At 36.8% G+C, this 26690-nt stretch overlaps 1 protein-coding gene across 1 annotated transcript in view; it reads right to left on the bottom strand.

Moving 5' to 3' along the window:
* Positions 1 to 9776: 9776 nt before the first annotated feature.
* Positions 9777 to 26690, bottom strand: part of ERAP2 (endoplasmic reticulum aminopeptidase 2) — a 39671-nt gene continuing 22757 nt past the window's right edge. The window contains exons 11-19 of the mRNA XM_032628898.1: positions 26425 to 26600; positions 24217 to 24296; positions 23042 to 23225; positions 18505 to 18661; positions 17645 to 17829; positions 14979 to 15140; positions 14299 to 14439; positions 12470 to 12551; positions 9777 to 11587 (exon numbers count right to left, since the gene is read on the bottom strand). Of these exons, the coding sequence (XP_032484789.1) occupies positions 11444 to 11587; positions 12470 to 12551; positions 14299 to 14439; positions 14979 to 15140; positions 17645 to 17829; positions 18505 to 18661; positions 23042 to 23225; positions 24217 to 24296; positions 26425 to 26600 (1311 nt within the window). The 3' untranslated portion in view covers positions 9777 to 11443. The remainder of the gene's footprint in view (positions 11588 to 12469; positions 12552 to 14298; positions 14440 to 14978; positions 15141 to 17644; positions 17830 to 18504; positions 18662 to 23041; positions 23226 to 24216; positions 24297 to 26424; positions 26601 to 26690) is intronic.

Below are 26690 nucleotides of genomic sequence, written 5' to 3' on the forward strand. Positions count from 1 at the left end.
CTATATCATATGATACCTCAAAGCTGCTCTCTTCCCATTGTGTTAAAGATAATCAGAGCCTTTAGGCTGCCTCCTCAATGCCCCCCTCCCAACTTCAGAACCAAAAATGGGAAGTGAACCACACTTTGTTAGTAAAAAAGCCTTTTTACTAACAGGGGCTGGTACATAAGTGTTCAAATATTATATAGTATATGCAGTGCTGGATTTTGTTAAAAGGACCCCACACATTGTATTGCTTAGATAAGAGGCTCTTACCTATATTTTAGGTCATGTCATGTTCCTTTGGAGTTATTTTTGCAATCAAAGCACTTAGTATCAGAGATATTTAAAACTCCACAGCTTGTTAAATTCCCTCACCTCACCTCACCTCACCTGTAAGCTATAGTCTATCATCCTTTTAAGTGTGAAACACGTTACCTTGTGTTTGGTCTTAAATACTTCAGTTCTACAGAGACTTGTAAAAAGGCTTCACCATTGCACTAGCGTATATAGGTGGATCATCATGTCTTTTGAGATTTCTATGGCATAGAGACAAATAACTTCTTTATCCTCCCTTTGCCCACCTCTTGCCTCCCATCCCTCCTGTTCCTACACACACACACACACACACACACACACACACACAAATACATTAAGGACCATTTAAAGGCTTGTGGGTTGGTACTGGGGGTAAAAAGAGGAAAGAAAATCAAAATGTTTCAGAATCCTACCTACCCTCAAAAGAGTGAAAGTGAATTTTGTTTTGTTTGATTCTGGGTTTTTATTTTTGGATACCATTTTACATTTCACTTCATAAAGCCTTTTTGAGGGAACACAATTTCACGAATTCACTACTGAAACCCATTATGTTTCAGTCTTTAACCTCCTCCTACCCTCCCACACAGAACTTCCTTTTTAGTTAAGGGCATAATACTTTAAATTATTATGAAATAACTATTTACTATCAGAGGAGATAGTGTGACATTATCTACTATATTCATTTACTATTTTCAGAATCTTTGATGTCTACCATTTACCATTTGAAAACCAAAAATTTGGAGGGCTAATTATCATATATAATAAATAGCATGAAAGGAAGATATGAGCTCCTTGAATAACGAACAGCATTTATTTATAAAGGAGCAACAAACATGCTAATCAGTGAAAACAGGAACTTTTTTTTCATCAAAATAAAGCACTTCCTATACTATGGATCAGCTAACCCAGACTTCATTTAACAGAGAAGGGAATAGAAGTCTAAGAGGTTAGAAGATTTACTCACAGTCCAGTGGCAGACAAACTAGAACTCAGGTGGTCTGTGTTCTAAACCAGAGCTCTGGAGTTTCCTGTTTCTTCCCTATTCCCACAGGGAAATTAAGGTCAATGACAATAATCCATGGGAGGGATATGAAATAGAGAAATATAGCTAACTTCAGGCTACTGGACTGCTATTTCATCGTTCAATTGATATTCCAATATAATTTACTGAGTTCCATGTCACATTTAGGTGTAGCATTATTAAATATGCTTTCTAATTATTTTGAAATAAATAATTAAAAATACATTGATTCGGTGTACACGTTTGAAAATGATATTTGTTCAACACTCTTGAATAAATGGTGGATGCAGCTTGCTGCCAGGACACAGATGACCACCATGGGGTTTCCAGCCACTTCAAGGACTGGAGGGGTCAGTATCTCATCACTCCTGTAATATTTGCAGCACACATGCTCTGCATCAATTATGATGCTTGAAATTGTATCAAATTAAGAAATGCTTAGAGCACAGGAGAAAGCAGAATAATTCTCCAACAGAGTTCTGGTATAGCTTAGACTTTAGCAAAAATATTCAGCCAAATGAAGTGAAAGGTTATCAGGAAGGAGCAGTTATATACTAGCTCAGATGCTTTGGACTACAAAACCAAAATGCTGAATTAAACTAGTTGGAACAATATGCAAATTTACCATCTCACATAACAAGTGCAGAGGTAAGGCCGTCCCCAGTCAGAGCTCCCCAACCTCATAAAAATCCAGCTTCTCCCTCTGTGTTCTCTCTGAGCAGTTTTCTGAAAGTCTGAGGACCATGTAGTAAACAAGGTGGCTGTGTCAGGGAAGAAGAAAGAACATTTTCTTTGATGTCTCTTTCTTAAGAGCAAGGAAACTTTTCTCAGAAACACCCTACTAGAACTCTTCTTAGGTTTCACCGGCCAAAACTGTAAGCCAGTCCCTGGAAATGAAAATGGGGTTCCTGTGATTGGTGTCTTAGACAAAGCAGAGTCTAGGATCACTTCCCTTATTTCATCTGGGTGAACAAGGGAGCACTTGGACAAAATCATTTTTATTATTCAGAAAGGAAAAGGGGTTAAGTAACCAAAATGTTAGGTAGGTCCACTTAATGTTATGAATACTGATATATTTTAATAATATTTTGATAATTTTTTCAAAACCCTAAGACACCTGTACAGGAAATGTAAAGACAGAGCCCAATTCAATGTAATTTTTCATATGATTGATCAATATAACTAGGATTACACACCTAGAAATGATATATTATTCAACCTTGAATTTTGAACTGAAAGTAACTACCAAAATGGAAAAATATCTTAGGCATTTGTATTAGTTTGCTAGGGTTACTATAAAAAAATACCATAATCTGAGTGACTTAAAAAATAGAAAGCTGTTGTCTCATAGTTCTGGAAGTTGGAAGCCCAAGATCAAGGTGTCAGTGGGGTCATGTTCCCTCTGAAGGCACCAGGGAAAGATATGTTCCAGGCAGCCCTCTCTTCTAGTTTCTGGTTGTTCCTTGACTTGTGACAGCATAACTCCAGTCTTCACAAGGCATTCTCCCTGTGTGCATGTCTGTGTCCATATTTCCCCTTTTAATAAGGATACTAGTCAGATTGAAGCAGGGGTCCATCCTGCTCCAATATGACCTCATCTTAACTAATTACATTTCCAACTGTATTTCCAAATAACATCACATTCTGAGGTACTGGGGGTTATGATTTCAACATATGAATTTTGAGGGGACACAATTCAGCTCATCATAACAGCATCTATATAATGGAAATAAAGAAGACAAAGTTGAAGAAAACTTTGGTTTCCAAGGACAGCATCAAGAAGTGAAAAGACAACCCAAAGAATGGGAGAAAATATTTGCAAATCATATACCTCACAAGGGACTTGTATCTAGAATATATAAACAACTCTTACGACTCAGTAATAAAAGACAAATAATCCAATTAAAAATGGGCAAAAGATATGAATAAACATTTATCCAAAGAAGATATACAAGTGGCCAATAAACACATGAAAATATATTCAATATTACTAGCCATGAAACAAATGCAAATCAAAACCACAGTTAAGAGACCACTTCATGGTCTGGCTAGACATAGGCATAGTATGGCTAGAATCAAAGAGCCAGATAATAATAAATGTTGACAAAGATGTAGAGAAATTGGAACCTTCACACACTGCTGGTGGAGATGAGGCAGCTGTGTTGAAAAATAGTCTGGCATTTCCTCCAAAGATTAAATATAGAGTTGCCATATGATTCCACCAATTTCACTTCTAGGTGTGTACCCAAAAGAATTGAAAATTTATGTTCACACAAAAACTGGTACATGAATGGTCATAGGAGCATTATTCAAAATAGCCAAAAAATATAAACAATCCAAATGTTCAACAAAGAAGTCAGTTACAGAAGATCATATATTGTATTATTTGATGTTTTCGAAATGTCCAGACTAGGCAAATCTATAGAAACAGAAAGTAGATTAGTGGTTGCCTAAGAATGAAGGGAGGGAGGAATGGGAAGTGATTGCTAATGGGTACAGATTCCTTGTGAGGAGATGAAAATGTTCTAAAATTGACCATGTTGATAGGTGCACAGCTTTGTAAATATACTAAAAACCATTGTCTCTGACTGGGGCAAGTTGCTTAACCTCCCTGGGTTTCCTTTTCTCCTTTGCAAACTAAGGACAGCTACCTCCCTCTTAAGATTATTGTGAGGATAAGATGAACTAACACACCAAAAATGATTTCAGCAGAGACTGGCACAAAATAAGCACTAAAGAGGTATTTGCTATTACTATTAAATGTGAATTGTAAACCTTTAATTCCATGTAGATTGCATGCAAAAAAAGATTAGACACACAAAGTATAATGAGAGAGCAAACAAATTTGTATAATGCTGACTTATTTTAACCTGATAATTTAAAATAATGGGGTCCTGAGGAAACCAAGTTTTTGGTATCGAGTTTATATCTAAGTCCTGCATCAGAAGGGGCCTCGCTAGGCCAGCAAATGGCAGGGGTGGTCGGCCCTGATCCAGCTGTGAAAACCAACCACAGACCCTCTTTAATAAAAGTCAGAGGATATAAAAACTATTTTTGGAAATGATCTCTAGCTGGAATTTTTGATTGACTTATTCTTTCTAGGGAGATGTTTACACTCCTGAAGATACTGATTCAGTTTTCATTTTCCTTTATTTCTTACAGCTATGCTGAAATAGAGCGTGGTTAAGCTTCATTCCTATAAAATGTGTCCTTCAGATTTTTGTTTGTTTTTGAGCATGAGAAGGTCCTGTAATGTTTATGCAGAAAATTACACTTGACTGTAATTCTTGACTGACTCTAGGCTGGCTCAGATGCTTTCTTCCTCCCTCTGGCTGATAGCTGCCAGCACAGGCTGTCAGTCATTCAGCAACGGTTGTGGAGTGCCCATGGTACCCAGAGACCAAAGAGAACTGAAAACAAAACAGGAGCTAAAGTTTTGCTTTTAAGACTTTACAATACACAGGGCCAGTTAAGACCAGCACACAGGATATACACATAATGCATAATACATGACGCCGAACTATACAATCATGGTCTAGCAGGACCATCTGATGCAAAATTGCCAAGTAGGCTTGTCTCTGAGTTCTCCGATGTCCCATTTTCTATTTTCCTTCCTCACTTCAAGGTGCTGCTTCACACAGTCAATACATATTTATCAAATGCCATCTGTATACAATACCCATAAATAAGAGATACTGCCCTACAGAGCCTCCTACCCAACCAGTCCTTTCTGGGGTACTGCCTTCATTCCAGAATCCACTCCCCCAGTCCTCTCTTCCAGCTTCAGGGTCTTCTCTCCTTAAGGCCCTTTTGTCAGCTATCTATAAAGAAATATTAATTAAAAAAAACAAAGTCGGTCTTCCCTGGTGGCGCAGTGGTTGGGAGTCCACCTGCGGATGCAGGGGACACGGGTTTGTGCCCCAGTCTGGGAAGATTCCACATGCCGTGGAGAGGCTGGGCCCGTGGGCCATGGCCGCTGAACCTGCGCGTCCGGAGCCTATGCTCCGCAACGGGAGAGACCATGACAGTGAGAGGCCCGCGTACCGCAAAAAAAAAAAAAAAAAGAAAAAAAGTCACACTAAAGCATGAGTTAAAGCTTAATATTTTAACTTTTATTAACCCAAAGGAATGAATCTGTAATGGTGGAATTACAGACGAAAAGGCTGCTGGATAAAGGGAGATGTATTTTGGGAAAAAAATCCATGAATTTCCTTTTTTAGGCAGCACTTTTTAGATTTGGCTTTGCAAGGCCAACAGTGCAGGTGTTATTTCTTTCTGGATTCTCAGTGAGACCTGGTAGCCCACAGTTGGTATACTCCCTTGGATTTCAACTCTAAACACCTAGGCTTCCCAAAGAAATAGTTAACTGAAAGTAGGAGAATAATAAGCTTTTCCTACCTGGTAATGGCATTTCTACAATATAGAACATTATTATTATTTATCTATTTTTTTTTTGCGGTACGCGGGCCTCTCACTGTTGTGGCCTCTCCCGTTGCGGAGCACAGGCTCTGGACGTGCAGGCTCAGCGGCCATGGCTCACAGGCCCAGCCGCTCTGCGGCATGTGGGATCTTACCGGACTGGGGCACGAACCCGTGTCCCCTGCATTGGCAGGCAGACTCTCAACCACTGCGCTACCAGGGAAGCCCAGAACATTATTTTTATAAATTTATTTTATTTATTTATTTATTTTTGGCTGTGTTGGGTCTTCATAGCAGTGTGAGGGCTTCTCATTGTGGTGGCTTCTCTTGTTGCAGAGCCCGAGCTCTAGGCGCATGGGTTTCAGTAGTTGTGGCTCGTGAGCTCTAGAGCGCAGGCTCAGTAGTTGTGGTACGCAGGCTTAGTTGCTCCGTTGCATGTGGGATCTTCCTGGACCAGGGCTCGAACCCGTGTCCCCTGCATTGGCAGGTGGATTCTTAACCACTGCACCACCAGGGAAGCCCAGAACATTATTTTTAAAACAGTGCTTTGATCAGTAGTGTCAAAACTATTATCTATAAATAAGGCACAACTTAGAATTAAAAAATACAAAACTGTAAATGCTACCCAGCCTCTCTCATTAACCAACAACTTATTGTTTCTTTTTTATTTTTCATTTTATTTATTTTTGACTGCATTGGGTCTTCGTTGCTGCACGCACGCTTTCTCTAGTTGCGGGGAGCGGGGTCTACTCTTGGGCGCGTTGTGCGGGCTTCTCATTGCGGTGGCTTCTCTTGTTGCAGAGCATGGGCTCTAGGCATGTGGGCTTCAGCAGTTGTGGCTCGTGGGCTCTAGAGCACTGGGTCAGTAGCTGTGGTGCACGGGCTTAGTTGCTCCGTGGCATGTGGGATCTTTCTGGACTAGGGCTCGAACCCATGTCCCCTGAAGTGGCAGGAGGATTCTTAGCCACTGTGCCACCAAGGAGGTCCTATTCACTGTTTCTTAAGTGACCTAATTCAGCCCCCCGAGTGTGAGTTAAATTAACTCACTCAGGGCATAGGGTCTGACTCCTGTGGATTCTGTCTGGATCACATAGGTTGTGCATACTTATTTCAGACCAGATCTTTTCTTTAATCCTTATCAGCTGACATATCTCTACCTGTTTACCCCCTCACCAGCTAAAATACTCTGTCCTTCTAAGATTTCTGCTATTACTCTTTGATTCTACATCTGGAGGTATGAATAGAAAGAAAATAAGGGCTTCCCTGGTGGTGCAGTGGTTAAGAATCCACCTACCAATGCAGGGGACACGGGTTTGAGCCCTGGTCCAGGAAGATTCCATGTGCTGCGCAGCAACTAAGCTCATGCCCACAACTACTGAGCCTGCGCTCTAGAGCTCACGAGCTACAACTACTGAGCCCACGTGCCACAACTACAGAAGCCCGCGCACCTAGAGCCCGAGCTCCTCAGCAAGAGAAACCACTGCAATGAGAAACCCGTGCACCGCAAAAGAAGAGTAGCCCCCGCTTGGGGCCACTACAGAAAGCCCACGCTCAGTAACGAAGACCCAATGCAACCAAAATGTAAATAAATAAACAAATAAATAAAATTAAAAAAAATAAAAGCAAGAAAATAAAATTACCTATTAGCAGCCTTATACCATGGAGACAACTGTTTCTCTTTTAGAAAAAGTTCCCCCATCCCCTTCCCCACCTCTTTCCATATTTAAGTTTTTAGAATGTTCTATTTATCCTTATTCCAACTCCAACTCAAAATATTAGAAGTGAGTTAGGATTTCCAAACTTACTAGTTTATTAGAAAACAGTTTTTAAAGGCGAGTACAGTTCTAAAACTGAAAAATAATGTTCTTTGTATCTTTTAAGTCTTTTCACAGACAATTTGCTCTGCCTACTTCAAAATGAGGTTTGTAATTATAACAGAGGTATTGTTTGGATGACTAGAGGAACATGCTGGGTGGTATTAACATGGGAACTCCTTACAGAGGCAGGAACCTGAAATATTGTATTGAAAGAAAGAAATATGGTATAATTCAACAGCGGAAGGCATGAACTTTGAAGTGTGGGAAATCATGTGTGTAAATACCTCAAGATGAGAATTAATGAGTCATAGACTGAGAATAGAAAACTGGTTACTCGACCTTATCTGGGAGTATGGTAGAAGCTGAGGGCTTCGGGGGAAAGGAGAACAAATTAGCAAAAGATCTTGAAGTTATGGTTGAAGTTAAGTTTGAAGAAGTGATTGAGATATAGAAAGGTTTTTCTATCTTGTTAAGTCTGCATTTCTCAGACTTTCTAACCATTTCTCTTTATGAATATTGGAAAAATTTTCCTGATTTAAATCCTGAACAAATGGTCTGTTTATACTGCTAACTTCTTAAGTATGATACAGTATTAGGCACCCACAACTTTATTTCTGAGAAATCAATACTACACAGTCAATACCACCAACCAGTTTCCATCCTAAGGAGCCTCTATGTGAAAGTGTTCTGCATTTGCATATTGGAAAATAAATTACTATGGTTTCTGGGAATATGCTAGAGTAGGTACCCTGACTAACCTTCTTGCTAAAAATAACTAAAAATGTAGAATGAAATATATTTTTAAATTATTTTAATGCATTCGTGACCTGAAAAGTTAGTAAGGAATAGTCATGGATAAAAAACTAAGTGAAAGCAGGAAACCTGAGGGGTCAGCAGAAGGCTGAAGTCAATGTTCTCCTTGACGGCATCTGAAGCTTCAGTTTTTAAGCCTTTGAGAGCAGAGGGGACAGAGGACAAAGTCTGGGCCTGCCTGAGGTGGGGAACATAATAGAAAACAAAATTCAGGTATAGTCTGTTTATAAACGACTCATATGAAACTAAAGGATACAGAAAAATTCAAAGTAACAGGGTACAAAAAGATGTACCAAGCAAATACTGAATCAAAAGAAAGCAGTGACATAGCTTTGTAAGTATCTGGAGAAATTGTACCTTACTATGAAAAAGGGTTACTAGATACAAGAGATTAATATTTGATACTGACAAGTAAGAATACAGGGGTAAGAAGAAAGTGAATTAACACCGCTTTTCAGAAAAATAATCTGGCACTAACTATTAAAATATTAGATTATGTAAAATACACATACGCTTCAACCCAGGAAATCCACTTCTTTCATAATCCTTTTCACCCTTTCTTCCTTATGATTTGGAAACATGACTTTAATGAGATTAAGGTTTTAGGAAGCAGACAATATAATAAATTGTTGATTTAAAGTCTGAAAATATAATTATGTGTTGAATGAAAAATAGTGACATAGTTGAATGGAAATAAGGTCATAGTGAATTTAGGTAAAGAGGTATTTGTTGCAGAGTAAAAATGTGGCCATTATAAACAACCTTGTGTTTGGCAGACATTAATGTTTAAGTAGAAAACTAGATCCCGTGACTATTTGGAGGCCTTCCTTGCATTTTGGAATGGAATAAACCCCTCCTTCCCCCCAAAAAAAATTCCGAAAAACAAAACCAAGAAAAACCCTAGGATCTTCCCTCAGAAAATTAGGATCTCTCCTAGTAGGTCCTGGCCAGGCTTGCTTCTCTGGAACCTCAAAAAGACCCAATGACATAGCAAAGAATGAAATGCAGAAGTATGAACATGAAGTAGCACAAGAAATTCCTGTCACGGTAGTAAGTTGGACTCTTGAGGGCTGAAGGGCCTAGTCTCCCTGACACAAACCCTAAAAAGGGAGCAAGTCATTGCTCTGGGCTCCCCTGATCTGGAAGGTTTCTCCTTCTGAGTGGGCTCTGGAAACCACAAAATTTTCCCTGTGCCTCTGTGGGGAATCAGGGAAGCATGGAGAAGTTGTATCAACTCACATTCCATCATTATTCATGATATTGTATATAACGTTTTTACAACTTGTTTATTCATTCAAGGTAAAAGAAAGTAAAACTAACTTTAGCCAAACCCTAGTTTGTCTTGGGGGTCTGGCATCCACCATAAAGGTTTAGAAATACCACACTAATAAGTACAATACATTTCTTTTAAAAAAACTCTTTATTCGTTAAAACATTATTGGCACAGTACTTCTCATGTTCATTCTCATCAAATAATAAAATTTCCACTTTCTGTACTCAATTCTTAGTCTGAGAGATTAAAAATGTATTTAAATAAAGAACTAAAAGGAAGAGAATTAAAAACTTGGAAATTTATGGTAGATAAATTACTACACAAGAGAAGGTACTTTTCTTATTCATGGAAATGTTGATGGCACAATTCTACTGAAACTCATACATATTTACTGCTTAATTTACATACTATCTTGGTGGAAAAATAGTATTCTTTACTCTTTCAGTTTCCTTATGCTACAGTACATATAATTCTAGAGTGATATCACTTAGGTGTTATACAAACCTTGGTAGGGCCATGAACAGGTCAAATCTAGAGTCAAAGGTGCTTCAAAGACTCCAAGAAATGATTTTAAAACAAACTTAACTAAACATGTATTGAGTCATGCCCATGGTCCATCCAAACTGTATCCTGACTCTATGGCAACAGAGAAAGGGCTACAGACCTTCATGATATCACTTTAAAATGGATTGGAAAACACCCTGCCACCCCACTCTCACCCAGATAATCCCAGCCTCCTTCCATAACCCAGATAAGCCAATCATCTGTGTATTGATTCAAATCTTTCTAGAACTTATCTATAGTTTATATGTGGATCATTACTTTATTAAATTTACTGCCTGTATTTAGAGTGGTGTTTTCTTTATTTATTCCTAATACCTTAGTCAAACAATTAAGGGAAGCATCTAGAAAAGCATTTTAGAGATCAAGAGTTTCCCTTAAAATATGAAGAAATGCCAAAACTGGGTTAGAAAATATAATTATACATTTAAATAGTTACATTAAACCATAATTTAATCCAAAATATACACCATAGTATGATCTAACTCTGCAACTTTCAGAAGATCTATTAAAAATGCAATAGTACATGGATTAAAGTGGTGTCACCTTTCTCTCCTGTACCTCTGTGACTACAGATTTAACTTCATTTAGAGATGATCTCAAAAGTCTACTTTTGAGGCTCTTCATGAATGTGAGGCTCCAGCTAAGAGGCCTTCCTGGCTTTCTTGATAAACCCTGACATCTAATTTCTAATAATCTGAGATTTGGTGATAAAGTCTCTGTTTTCTTCATCTGTATGCTTCATAATTTAATTCAGATTTTACATGAATGGTAAAAATTAAACTATTCATGCTGAGTTGAGGGAGCTGGAGAGTAAGAAGATGGAAGGATGCAAAAGAAAGAGTTTTTTGCAGATTGGCTGTGTTTCCTTGGAGGTAACCTGGTTGGGCTAATTCCAGGATTCTATGCAAGGTTTAAAAAAAACAGCAAAGAAGCAAAGTCGTAGTTGCATAATGTCGGGCATTGTAGACAGTCTGTGTTGCAGCTAAACTATTACAGCTATATTTATCAATATATCTCTACATATCTCCATTACTCACAAAGTTTACTTTAAAATAGGCTACTGAACTGGCCTTCCCTCACCCCAGCATCATACGTCTGTCAGCTCGAGATGATAGCTGAGCACAGACAGGTAGCTGTGCTGGCTGATTTCTTGAGGCTTCTTACTGGTTAAACTATCTGGGACTTGGACTTGAGCTTTGTCATGTAGACACAGCCTGCATCTGATGTGCTGTTGACCATTTAAATACTAATCAGTAGCCAATTCCTCAGGGTGGGAAGATTCTTCTCCAGCCACTTAATATTTTTGGATATGGTTTCCAGAACAATTTGAAAAATTTCCAGATGTGATCCTTGGGCCTTAAGAGATTCAAAGAACAGTTTCACCTGAAAAATAAGCAAGAAAAGGATAACTGACGTGGTTCATAAAACACTTTCTCTTCCAAAGGGTTTCAAAACAGCTTATAAATTACACAAACACAGGCGCAAGCATTTCTTTGCCAATCTCTGAAAGGTTATTTTCTTCTTCTCTTTTTTGGGCATAATTATATTTCACTTTACCTTCAAACATTAGATAAAATAAGACAGGAATGACAAACCTTACAAGTGAGCAGACTGTGGGTAAAGAATTTAAGAGATTAAGCCAAGGGCTTCCCTGGTGGTGCAGTGGTTGAGAGTCTGCCTGCCTATGCAGGGGACAAGGGTTCGTGCCCCGGTCTGGGAAGATCCCACATGCTGTGGAGTGGCTGGGCCCGTGAGCCATGGCCACTGAGCCTGCACGTCTGGAGCCTGTGCTCTGAAAAAAGAGATTGAGCCAAGTCACAGAGTAAGCAGTGATCTGAGATTTAAGTACTAGAATTTGCTTGTAGAATTCTGAATTTGCTTGTAAAGTAAATAAATTTAAGATTTATTGTGGAAAGAAGATGTAAAACACTAGAATGCTTTTTTAAAAAAAGTAGAATTACCAAAAAGAGTAACTTTGTTAAACAGACCTTTATGCACTCTTCCAAACTTCAATATAATCACTCAAGTGATGATACAATATGAATGAAATAATACAAAAGGACTCATCCCTCAAGTATAATTTCCATTTTGAATGCTATGAACATTAGTCCTATCCCTTCCGTTTACTTGTTATGTGACATTGGACAAACAGCTTATTTTCTTTTAATAAAATAACAACTTCAAAGCAGATTCCATCTAAGTTTACTTTCAATTCTACAGCTTGAACATTTATTTTTAAATTGTTAGCAAAAGAGAGTCACAAACCTCTTGCAACTCATCCTTGGAAGAAAAGTGAGATGTTGTGCCAGAGATGATCATTCTTATGGGAAATGAGCCCAACTCAAATCTGAAAATAAAAGGAACCTCAGATTTAAGTAATAGAAATAATGACCTTATGTTTATAACATGCTATATATTTAAAATACATAACATTAATAACTATATAAATTTGTGCCTTGCAATGGATACTATTAATTACCACAAGAATAACTCATATTCATCCAGTAAAATCTGAAAGCTATGAAATTTATCAAATTTGACCATAAGATTAAAATGTAAATAAAGCTTTTTTTAGGAAATATGACCAATGTTTATGTTTAAGTTTATATTTAAAGCAGCATTCTCTACATTTTTGATTATACAACCATCAATAAATATTTTTTGACCAAGAATTTCCCAATATACATATTTTTATTTATGAATTATATGCATGTACTATGTTAAAGGTAAAAAAGAAAATTTAAGAGCATAAGACAACAAATAATACATGTAGTATTATTTTCTTCTTGCACTGTAAGGCATTGTCTTACATACTTCCCCATCTCATTTTGGACACCACTGTGTTTATACATTATGTTTATTGGGGCATCGTTGAACTCTCATTCGAAGCCACAGATGGCATCCTTCACCCCAGTGTCTTATATAGAGAATTTGTCCCACAGGTCAAAGGGATTCATGCTGTAAAGCAGAGCATAGATACATCTCAGAAATGGTCCCAAGTCTGGACTGTGCACCATGGTTGGGCAGGAGGATAATTTCCAGTTACGAAATAAATCTACAGCATTGCAGAAAAGTCTGACCATTTCAGGAGGGGACAGACAGTCATGCAGACAACCAAACCAACGATTCCAGTAAGGTCTTTAAGGAAAGACATTTTTAAAAACGCAGCTTTTTAACTATTCAGTCTCATGTGGACGTCAACCCCTTGAAGGTCCGGGAGTGGGGTAGAAATGTGCTTTTTACTGACAAAAAGCTATCTGTGAGGACTCTGAGTCCTTTATGACTAAGAAATGAGAGGGAAGAGGAACTGAGGATGACTGACATCAGAGATGCTAACTGATACAAAGATAAACAGAGCAAATTGCACAGCTCTTTCATTCAGGGTATTTTCCATATAGTTAATAAGTGACATTTTGGAATTGGATGAGGAATGGCTGAGCACTTAGCAGGAGGTTTGTTGTGAGAGAAAGCAATGCCATCCTGTACATTCCAATGGAATCTAATCATTGTTGGTTTTTCTGGGACGATTTTAGGTTCAGGAGCATACTGAGTGAGCTCTAGTTTTCCCCAAAGGTGAAACCCCAGAAAAGACTCATAACCTATCCAGTTTTGGAGGGGAGCTCCCAAAACATTTCTGATTGAATTTCTTTTAGCTACTCCAAGCTCTCCACTGTGCCACCTCCCCAGGGGAAATAGAAATAGGGATTAGTTCTCTTCAGAATTCCTGAAGTTTTTTTCCCCCAGTGTTTGATGTACTATATATGGCTTCAATTTATTCTTCAGGGTTGGGGAGAGAGCCAGAAGGGAATGGGGGGATGGGGCTGATGACTGGATTTAACTCAGCTCTTACTTGTTCCCAGCAATTCTTCATTGCCTGGGCTGAGTAAGAGAAATCTGTTTCCCATTCCCTTTATTTCATTCCTCTCACTTATACCTGGACAGGGCACTTTGGGCTACTGAGTTTTAAAATTGACAGACTTCATCAAACTATTTGAGTAAAAATGGTGTCATTGGGACCATTTGGTTATACATGGTTTTAGGCAACTGAAATATCTGGGTGGAAGAACACACACTGGATGTAAACAAATACCAACTTTCTAAGGAGATGGATCCAGTTTTCTTTGACAAAATTCCAGGCTAGTTGCTGCCCCTTTGGGTTTCTGGCAATTGCATGAAGAAGAGCTGCCAAGTCCTGTGTCTTGATAACCTTTCCTTCCATTCCTAGTTCGATTAACCTGAAGAAATAAAAATCACTTTATTTTTCACGGTTTGTGTTTTATAATGGAAATTAACTCAGGCTATCAGTATATTAGAAGAATCAGAGAGAAAGAGGCATGACAAAAGTGTGATGTACCAAAAACAGTAATAAAGTCTCTACTGGCTAACATTTTTACTATTCCAATTAAACTTTTACTTTTTTCTAGAAGTAATTTTATTTACTTATTATTTCAAAGAACTTTGATTAGCATCTTATATACATCTTATATTAGCATCTTAAAATACAAGATGATTAGCATCTTGTATTTTGTACAATAATTTTCCGCCAAGGTTCTGAAAGTAAAACATAGCTATTTGTTTAGTATCAATCACATGTTAATAACTAAGGAATATCTGTTTTGCATTTTGTCGATATATATTTTTGGAAGTAAAGTCAAAGCGGTTCAAATTCTGATTCAGTTATTATTATGTGCCTTTGAAATTGGTGGCTGAAATTTTAGTATCTTCCCTGAATATGTGTAAGTTTACTTTTAGCAATTTAGTTAAATTCACTTACTTCATTAACTTTTCCTGATGTTTGCTGGTTGACAATGCATACAGAATTTTGTTTTTTTCAGCACCTGACAATGACAGTTCGTATTGCTCTAAAAGGTAATTCCATCCTGCTGTTGTTTGAGCACCCACGGAGTACACAATCTTTAAAACATCTGTTGGGATACTGTAATATTAAGCACAAACATGAAAAAAACTTCCATGAAAGAAAAAATTCTTTTTTTCTTATTATGATTTTAGATTGCTATAACAGAATCACCCCTGAGTTATTTCCAATACCTAGCATATTAAACCTTTTTTTCTGGCAAATTGTTATAAAAATATTTTATGTAATTCTACTTTGCAAATTATTTGTGTTTTTCTTCCTCCTGATGATAAAATGTTAACAAGGATAATAATCATAAAAATGTAAACTACCTGGAGATGGAAACAGAAAGTTGATGGAATGAATAAATAAAAAAGGTGATTTCTGAAATATAAATGCACTCGTTTATATAGAATTCTATCATTAAATAGCATATATTGGTGCTATATGATTTTTTAAAAAAGATTATTACTTGTTGCTTTAATGTCACATTAGGAGTATTTTCTAGCCTGTCTGAGGGTTATCTGACTCTCTAGGTGTAGAGAATTATATTTTAGCACAGCTGTTTAGAGTTCAGTCATTTTATAATTCTGTAAAACTGATAAGATGCAATATTATTAGTTTCTGTCCACCTAAAGAAGACACCATGGTTTTGGGGTTTTATTGTCCTATAGGATACTAACTAGTTTTGATTTTAATTTGGTTATGATTTTTAATCCCAAATATCATTAGATCAATAATAAATGATATTCATATTGATGGCTTGGAATAACCAAAACACAGAGAAGTAGGGATGGGACAGGAAATTTGTATTTATCATGCAGGGACCATAAGATTGTACTAGTCTCTATACAACTTATTTAACTGTCAAAGCTACCCAGTGAGATAGAAAAATTATGCTAATTTTTAAAAAGTGGAAATAAAGCTTGGAAAGGTTAAGTAACTTGCACCAAGGTGACATACTAGCCTTTTTGGAGATGGGGTTTAGACCTATGGTTCTAATCCTGTGCTATTTCCACTGTACTATATGTATTTAAATATCCCAAGAGACTTTGAATCATAAAACAAAAAGTAATTAAATTACATTCCACGTTATTTTGTTTTAGTGTGTTTTACTGTACAAATTTATAAAAATTGGTAACAAATAAAAAATAAGTTCCTTGAAGGTAGAACATATAGTTGTTTTGTTCACTAGTTTATTCTCAGCACCAAATGCAGTGCCTGGCACATAGGCAACAGGCAAAGCATTATATTTTGAATTCATGAATGAAGTAATCAATTAATCAATAAAAGGAAATTCCCCTTTAGAATTAATACTAGTGCTTTTGAAGTTTAGAAAAAAGAAACCTACAATATATGATTATGTGTTCTTGATTACAAGCTTAAATGAGATTTACCCAGAATTTTTTCATAGGCATAGCATCCTATTCAACAAGTTATATCTACTGGACTTGAGTTACTGCAGGTAAGATCATCCCTCTTATAACTAGCATAAGGACAGAATAATATTCTGTTGTGTTATAGGGCAACAGATGTCTATATTTTAGCCTCACTCATACAGTTCATTTAAACATGAACAAAAAGAAGAGAAAAATATAGCTAAAAGAAATTTTTGTTCTGAAACTGATTTTAAGCCTAAATCCCAAAGAGTGAAAAAGTCCAAAAAGAAGAAAACGAATTATCTTTTTTAAAGAAGAATTCAAGAAAAGATTTCAAAAAGCTCACTGAGATTTAGTTATGTGGAGATAAATTATAATAGCATTTCATAACAATTTGGCAGAGGGAAAATTGACACCATTGCTTTACATGGTACTAAAGTTGTGAATTATTTTTCCTATTTTAAAAAGGAATTTTCCTTAATTCATATACAGATTTGATTTCTCAAAACATCCAACTGGAGAGTCAGAGTTTTAATAGCAACAATATAAAATCATGTGTTGTACAGAAATCAAGGCTTACATTGAAAAGATCGTGGCGTCTTTCAGTATCTATGGGTTGCAGCTGGTAAACTAAACTGCAACATAATCCTTTTGATCACAGGGCATCTACTTGATTACAACCACTACTGGAATCAATTTCGCCACCATACACATCCTTTAGATGGCCCAAATCATCAGTTTCCTATCAAAGTTGAAACCTGGGGCTAAGGCTCAGGTGTGGTATTGGTTAATGAAGAAGTAAACATGTTTAAAAAAGGCACGCGTCCCCCCACCCTTTTTTTTTTTTTTAGTTTCATCAACTGATCACTGGTGTTTGGATTGCATGAACATTTCACATTGCTTTTTACCTTTAAAAGGCATTACTCTTGGAGATTGGGCAGCTGCCCTGCTGGCCTCCACCCTCTGGCCATCTTTCTGGTACCATGCTAATGTGTATTAGCTCTCCCCTACAGGGACTTAAACCTCACTTCCCACAAAATCTATCCAGCACTTGCTATGTGGGAGCATGAAACAAGGGTCTGTAATTCCCAGCATGTTTTCTTCTTCTATCCTCACTAAAAGACTTTAGATCTAATGTCTTGCATGATCAAAGACTTTTACATCAAAGTGAAAGGAGCAAAGAATAGGACAGAAGTCCAGGTCTACTTTAATTTTCCACTGGATTCCATCCACTGAGAGAAGAGTTCAGTTGCCTTCTGGATGCAGGGAGCATGGTTCAGGTAACAGGCCAGCTTCAAGAGAGCCGAACGAAGCCTTCTTTCCCAGACCGAGCCCTCGTCACACCAGCTTTGCATGTCAATCACTGGCTTAAAATACTGGAGAAGGTAATGCTGCAGAAAGCATAGGATGGTTACAGAAAGGCTAAGTTTAGTCTTAACCCAGCTCTCACTCACCCATCCAAAGGGTTCAACTCTAAACTGTCTGCATGAACCTTTCCCAAAGCATAGAACTACTTATCCCTATATTTTGCTTCTCTTTTTCTGGCCTCCACCTACCAGAGTTAGTTTCTCCATTAGAAGTACAATTTAAGCTCGGTGCTTTGTGACCATCTAGAGGGGTGGGATAGGGAGGGTGGGAGGGAGGGAGACGCAAGAGGGAAGAGATATGGGGATATATGTACATGTATAGCTGATTCACTTTGTTATAAAGCAGAAACTAACGCACCATTGTAAAGCAATTATACTCCAATAAATATGTTAAAAAAAAAAAAAACAGAAGTACAGTTTAATTTCCTATCTGAGGGGGGCATACCAAGTGATATAAGATAAAATCACCTTAGGAGGAATGTTTTGCTTATGATCCTGGCACCTAGCTCTTAGGATGGTGATGACAAGGAACGAGGGACATCTAACTATTAGGTGCTTAAGTGTTGACTGTGCTATCAGCCAGTTTCCTCAGATTCTTCCAGATTTAACCCCAAGAGTTCACACAAAACAGAACAAGTCTCACTGATCCTCCAGGCACTGTGTACTTTACTTAATGAATTTTCTGAAAGAAACACAAACCTTGAGATTTTCAGTGACATCTGAAACGTTCCTTCTTTCCGTGATGTGGTAAAACAATTCTAGGTATTCCAGGCCTTTGAGAAGTGCAGGGATGCTTGTTTCATGTTGGAGATAGTGAGTCAGGTCAAGGGCTTTGTCTAGAGTCAACCTTCCTGCACTGAGGTATAAAACAAATGTCAGTGGTTTGTGCATATCTTACAGTTCTTAATATTTAAAATATTAAAACAAATATGATATAGAGAGCAATAACAGAAGCAGATCATTATATTCAGACCATTTGGTTTAAATCCTAGTTCTGCCACTGACTTGGGCAAATTAACCTCTCTGGGCTTCAGCTGCCTCCCCAATACAGTGGGGATAATAAGAGTATCTACTTTAGTCCTCTGTTGTAAGGATTAAACGAGTTAATGTAGGTAAAGTGCTTAGACTAATGTCTAACATAAATAAGTGCTTTGTAAATAAAAATGAAATAAATATTAGCTAATATTAATGTTTAGTACCAAATAATATCAAATTTTCATATATTTGTCATTCTCTAATTGCCTAATTTGTGGGTCTGAATTGTTCCTCCAGGCACATTTGGAACTTTGAGGACAGGTGCCATGTCTTTTGTTTCTTTGATGTCCCTCCTAGAGCCTAACAGAGAAGCAAAACTTATTCTGAGTGGGTCCAAACAAGGACTTTCAATTTTAAAGAATCTATTTAGATTCTAAAGTGATATGCCTTCTCTACATTTTCCTTTAATGAGAAGAACAAACAACAAAACTATTATTCTGAATATCAAAACATTAGGATCTCTTCTGTAGAGGAAATAAACCATTATACTGTCACTTTTGTATACTTTGTCACTTTTTGTTTTCACATGTGTTTCTGAGAAGACCTGTGTCCCTGAAGCATCTATAAACCATTCTTGCCAGCATCCAACTCCCAGATTAAGCATAATAGTTTTATATGGAAACAGATTCCAGAACAAAGATATCTGTTTTGAATTTTTCATTAATATAATGTCCTATCTCCTATGGGTTTTTTAAATTTTAAATTCTCATCTAAAATGAGGGAACTGAAACTAGAAAGAAGTGACATTAAAAGCAAGCAACTTGGGCTCCCCTGGTGGCGCAGTGGTTGAGAGTCCGCCTGCTGATGCAGGGGACACAGGTTCATGCCCCGGTCTGGGAAGATCCCACATGCCGTGGAGCGGGTAGGCCCGTGAGCTACGGCCGCTAAGCCTGTGCGTCCGGAGCCTGTGCTCCGCAACGGGAGAGGCCACAACAGTAAGAGGCCCGTGTACCGCAAAAAAAAAAAAAAAAAAAAGCAAGCAACTTTTGTTGTGACTATACTCTTCTCAGCCACAATGAGATACTGCTTTAAAACAGACTTAACAATAAAATTTCCAAACATTTCATCTGAAGACAGAGGGCTGGACCATATGCTCTATGATTTTATGGTCTGCTATATTTTTTAAAAAACAAATCCACAAAATGTCACTATTCCTGCCCACACGTGTAAGTGTCATAATACATGGTGCAGTAGATAAGTACAAATATAGTCACAACCTTTAAAATTTTAAATCTAGTGCACAATCCATTGATTACTTTGCTCACATTGGGGAAATCAATATGAAACTGGTAGAGAAATAAAGGAAGAATTGGCTGCTTATGTTTATTCTTCTTTAGACTTTCCTGGAAAGACAAAGTGTTTTCTTTCCTTTCCTTTCCATTTATCATCAACAGAATAATACATAGAATAAATCAGATCACAAGGTCTCCAACAGAAAAAATACTAAGGATCAGGTGGAGTATTATGCATTGTAAGCTTTTCCTATTCTAAGAATTTCTGTAATGTACTCACTTTATTCAGTGTGACATATTATTTCCTTTCAGATGCTATAAAGTATACTAAGAGGATCAGTAACAGGAAGAAACTAGGTATTATATTCTAGGGTTAAAATTTTAAAAAGAATATTTAACACATAAAACTCACTTTATATTAATCTTGTTTTTCTTTTTAGCCTAGTCTAATTTATTTTTTACTTAGACAAATGCCATTATTTACTCTTATATTTACCTACTTTAAAACACTTTAATCTTAATATTCATTTAAGAGGGACTCCTTTTCTTTTCATAAAGTTATTATTTAATAAAAATCCAGTCCTTCATTACCTGCCCTCTGCTTCAATCAATGCACAAAACATTATCTGAATGTCTGTTTAGCTTAAAAACTAAACCCACATATAAGCATATACTTCAGCCCAACAGGAAAAAGTCTATCTACTTATTTATATAAAGTTTCGGCTAAATGGTACCTTTGTGAAATAAACTGTATTCCTGAGGAAACAATTTGGGGCTTCTTTTTATGGTGTTGGACTTAAAGAAATAAATAGTTTACCTGTAAGGAAATTATGGTTGTCATTTTAATTCCACCCAACTCAGAGGAGATCCAAGTCTTAAATTATATTTAACAATAAGTATGAAAACCCAATTGAAATGAATATGCATTCCTGGGTCAAATTCTGTCTCTGAACTAAATGTGATCACAGATTATGTCCTTTAACTCTTAAATAGATATTTCACAAAGCAGGGAAGGAAGAGATATATATCACCAAAGCAGAGTAGCAAGTAAAAATATTTAGACCTATTATGAGATGTTTAAATTGTTTTCTTATATAATTACTTTTATTATAAAAGTAATATAAACAAACTACAAAAACAATTGGAAATTAAGGGGAAAAAACTCATAATTTCATTACCTTACATATTTACTAATAACACTTTGGAATATTTCTTTCTGTTTTTGTTTCTCTCACCTTTAGCTTTTTTTTTTCATGTAACTGCAAACATAATAATACCTAAGCTTACATTCTGCTTTTTTTCCAATTTCACATTATTTGAAATGCATTTTTCTGTTATCACTTCACCTTCCCATTCAATGCATGATCTTTTAAACAATTTATATTAGATAATACTAATAATGCTAACAGCTACCATTTATTGAGCATTTATTACTGTACTTAGTGCTTTATCTACATTATCTTAAGCAATCCTCAAAACAACCCTGCATGATAGACATTATTATTATTGGAGTTTTAAAGACTAGAAAAGTTTTAAAGACTAGAAAATTTAGCCTTAAAAAGGTTAAATACCTTGCCAAAGGTCAAACAATAAGTGAAGAGGTAGTACTTAGTTGATATGTTTTAAACCAAAATTTGTACTCAGAAGTTCATTAACCAGTCTACCTAGTAAAGGAATGATTGCTTTTCCACTGATGCATCAGTAACTATAGGGTTCCTTCTGCTAAATTTACACTACACATAAATTTACAGGCTAGAAACAGCGAAAAAGACCTTGCAACTACTTGAAAGATTGGCTTTCATTTGCTGAGTTGTCAATATTCTTCCTTCTGCCTGGTCTTAAATTTGTAATCTACCTTCTTTGCAATCTGCTCAGAGTTTCTCCTTTAAGCAGACAAACCTCCCTCAACTGATGATAATCCACTTCTCAGCTAGTCTATCATGCATCCACTCAGACGTAGGATAGCTATGCTACCATGATGCTCCTGAGACCTACGGGACTGAGGATTAAGCTCTCAATCGTCTCACTTTTCTAACTAGGGAATTCTATTGTACAGAGAAGCTGTGTCTGAGAGATGTCTTGCTGGTTACGTTTACTTAATTTGACCTAAATAAGGATCGGAAAGGAAATAATACGTCACACTGAATAAAGTGAGTACATTACAGTAATTCTCAGAATAGGAAAAGCTTACATAATGCAAAATACGCCACCTGATCCCCGATTTTTTTTCCATTGGTGACCTTGTGATTTATTCTACATATTATTCTGTTGATGATAAATGGGAAAAAGGAAAAAAAACACTTTGTCTTTCCAGGAAAGTAAAAAGAGGAATAAACATAAGCAGCCAATTCCTCCTTCATTTTTCTACCAATTTCATATTGACTTCCCCAATGTGAGCAAAGTAATGAATGGATTGTGTACTAGATTTAAAAATTATAAAGGTTATAACCATATTTATACCTTTTGTCCAACAGATTACATTGGTATTTGGTGAAACAGCAAGCTACCAGCATAAACAAATTTAAAATCTGAGGTCAAAAGCTTAAATGCCTGGAGGGTCCACCATAAGTGAGTGAAGCAGGCCCCTCATGTGTACCATTTAGGACTTTGGTACATAGGAGAATGTAGGCCTGGCCCAAAGGAAGATCTGCCCACTCTACCCTCCTCTGTGGTTGCCCTGTGTGAATGAAGGCCCACAGTTGCCAAATTTTCTCATTATTTAAGAGATTCCAGAAGTCAGGATTTCTACATAAACTTCTCCATATTTTAAAATGTTGGATTAAATTTTTAAACACTGGGTGGGTCAAAATACTTTATCAGTGGGTAGGCTGTGGCCTAATGGCCTGTATTTGACCTCCATTCATATCCATATCATGTGAATGATTAACACTGAACGTTTGATTTGAAATCTAATGTATCTGGTGATAAAGCAGTTATTTCCTACGAAATCAGATTAATTTTTGCATTACCTTACTAGCTGAAATGCATCATGAATCAGACTTATTCTGTCCTTAGGTCTGAGAACTGTGTGGTTCTGATTCAGCAGTGTAATGAGTTGGTCCCATCCATGCCCCTCATAGTGGACAATGTAGTAGCCATTTGAGTCCACATTGAATTTTACCCAACTGGTCTTCTCAGGTAAATCCAGAGTATCTAGGAGGAGAAAATTGGTATAGGTATTTCCTTATCGACGTGCACTCCAGGAACATCTCCAAAAGTGTTAGTCTCCATGCTATTACTAATAAATCAAGGAGAAGACAAAGTTTTGGAAGACTCACAATGATCCTATTTTCATAGTCTGCTGGATGGCTTATTTTGGGGATGATGACCTTATTAAATTAATAAATAAACTAATTCCTAGGAAAAGGACTGATGAATTTGTTCTCAAAAGCAATCTATGCAGGTTTAAGAGGCATGCAAGGGCCCAGTGAGCCAGATGATGAACATGACTGGAATTTGGCTTGATTTATTGGTGGCCTCATCTCAAGGTTTAGTTACTACTCATTGAAATATGTATATGTAAATAGGTGATCCATTTGTCCAGTCCTTATTTTGGGCAAAATAAGGACTGTAGGCTGAACACGACATTATGATGGGAACATTCTCAAATTTCAATGATGTGTTTAAAGGGGAAATTAAAATTGTATTATTTTTAATATGACAGACATTATACTAGGTGGTAAAATAACATTACCGTATTCTCTCCAAAGCTCTGTGAGGTTTAATCCCCATTCAAAATAAGATGAGAAAACTGAAACTCAGAAGTTAAAAAATTTTCTTAAGGGCACACATCTAATATGTGACAGAATGAGGATTTGAATTCAGAGCCAATCAATTTCAGAGTGTATGCCTTTATCCACTGAACTAGTATGTATTAAAAGACATAAGATAGGATGCCATCATTTCTTAATATAAATATAAACCTATCTCTAAGTGCTAGAAGCACAAGAGAACTTTCCACTGAATAAAAAATTCAGACTTTCTAGCTAAAGGGTTCTTTTAGTAACACATATATGGATAAATGAGAACTTCCTCAAACATATATCATTCATTATCAGATTGACTTACAGTATCTTTCCTCCAAATATCTCAGAACATGTTTAATTTCAGAATTAAAACAGCTATTGGCTCGTTAGTTCATTACCTGTCTTTGATTTCAGAATGTGTCTGTGAATTGCATTAGAGGAACTTGTGGAATAGGTCACTGGGATATGCCAAAGGTACCTATGTTAGAAAGTAAAGACTGTTACAGACTAAATTAATGGCCATTTCAATTTTCACATCATCAGACTCAGATAGGCTGTAAAAGACACCTAATCACTCATCCTTCACACCAACATAAATTTTATAGGCTAAGACTAGCAGATCCTTGGGTGTGCAAAAGTTCTTCCATAATGATTATGAAGGAGCAGCAATGTATACCTAGTTGAACTCTGTCACAATTACCTGTGCCATTTGCTGTCCAAATATCATACATATCAACAAGTTCTGCTGATTGTTTTCTTCTAAGTAAGAGAAAAAAAAATAAATCTTCCTTTCATATTTCCAAAAATTATGACAGCCTGATATTAATTCAAATAACTGAACCAAAGCTGTAGGAAAAGCCCTCCAAGGTAACAATCTTACTCCAGTATGATTTTCCACTTATCCTTTTGTTCAACAAAGCTACCCACATTCAACCCCCCAACTGCTAAGTGCCTGCAGCAGTGTGTCAGGATTTGCACATCAGCCAAGTCCAGAGAGCAGAGAAGCAGAATGGATTGGAGGAAAAGGCCTCAGCTACTTTTCAATGGCCCTACTATGGTAAATAACTGAAATTGGCTATTTTTTTCTGAATAACTTTCTAGCACCTTCTAGAACTCATTTCATCTATCACAGCAAGCCATATTAGCTATAGTAATCCTGTAAAATCACATGCTTGAAAATACCAATAGGTATAAAACAGAAAGAATAAAATAAATAAATAAATAATTTTAAAAAATACATAAAAAAAGAAAACAAAAACAGAAAGAATAGTAACTGAGGATGTGCCCAGTAGTCTTCAGAAAAATATAAAATAGTGAAAGAAACAGCAGACACAGACTCAATCTAATAAAGGGTCAGAAGGGATAATCTACCTGCTAATCCAGAGAGTACAGATAATTAACAAAGCAACTGAAATATTTATACAAATTGGTAAAAATAGACACATACATATCACCAAGACTTAATGGATCGAGATTCCTGGATGGATCTTGACTCTAGAAAGAGATTTTTCCAGATAAACATATCTGGGAGTAAAGAGAGGAAGAGTAGCATTTCATGAGTTTGGATAAGCATGGATCAGAGGATAATAATTTTATAATAGTAATCTAAATACTGCTTCAGGTAGAGGAAAAATACAGCTCATTGCAGTAGATATTTGTTATTCTGGGCCAACCACACTATTGAACTCTCTCTGGTGACATTTTGATAAGTTACACAATTATGAGTCTTGCTTTTGCAATAGTAAATCAAACATTAAATTTTCCAGCCTGTGTTGCCAAGCTTCAAGTTGTTTAAGCTCTCTGAAGTTCAGACTTCAGAAGGACATACACAGAAATGGAAGATAAATGGCATAAGAGTTGCTGTTGGATCGAAATAAACATCTGATGAAACAAAAAGGGAAAACAGTATATCCTATGTGTTAAAGGCTGTGAATTTGCTTCTGATTCTCAGAAAAATTCTAGAACTGTTATTAGACAGCTAGATCCTTGGGAAAAAAATAATAATCAAAAGAGCCAGCACGGATTCACTTGGATTAATGTCATTTCAATTTAACCTCATTCATCTTATTGATAGGGCTAATAGATCAGAGGAAGGTGGACAGTGTTGTATATCTTGATTTTAGTAAAGCCTTTAACAAGTTTTCTCAGGACAGATGACAGTGTGGGTAATTGGATTTGCTTTTATTATTACCAAGAACATCATGTTTTAAGGGATTACATTTATAGTCTCTTACTGAAAAACGAAAGAGAGTGGAAGGTCTTAGCATCTAATTTATCAAATAGGGAATGTCTTTTCTGATAAGGTGTACAGCTGTCATAACATTTCCTAGGTATGGGCCAGTCACACAATTTATTAGGTATATTATAATAGAAATATTACCGACAACCTTCTGCATCAGAACTGAGGTTCTAAAGGTGGCCCCAGGATTACTAAGAATGTGCCCCTCAACAACGCAGTCTGGGCTGATATCAAGGCTAGTTTAGGCCTTCGAGTCCTGTGTAGAAATAGCACCCCATAAAGTTGCCAGAGAAGCTGAAAGAAAGCTAATGCGATCACGAACAAACTGAGATGAGGTAAACTAGACCGACAGAAGGAAAGCAGTCACCTTTCCTGCAGGGCCCCCCATTCAGGATCCTCTTTGAACACCCCGTTCAGGAAGCGCTCCTGCTGCAGTCTGAGTGAACGCCCTTCTCGGTTAACCACCACGAGGGGGATTCCTTTCTGCAGAGTCCATGTAGCCATCATCTGCTTCACCTCCACATTTTCCCACAGAAAGGTGAGCTGAAATGACAAGTGACTTTGGTAACTCAAGACAGAGGAGAGAAGCCAGAGAGAGATGAGAAACTTCAACCTCCTTGGACGCTGGAAACA

Source organism: Phocoena sinus, chromosome 3 (genome assembly GCF_008692025.1).
Source record: "Phocoena sinus isolate mPhoSin1 chromosome 3, mPhoSin1.pri, whole genome shotgun sequence".
Taxonomy (NCBI): Eukaryota; Metazoa; Chordata; class Mammalia; order Artiodactyla; family Phocoenidae; genus Phocoena; species Phocoena sinus.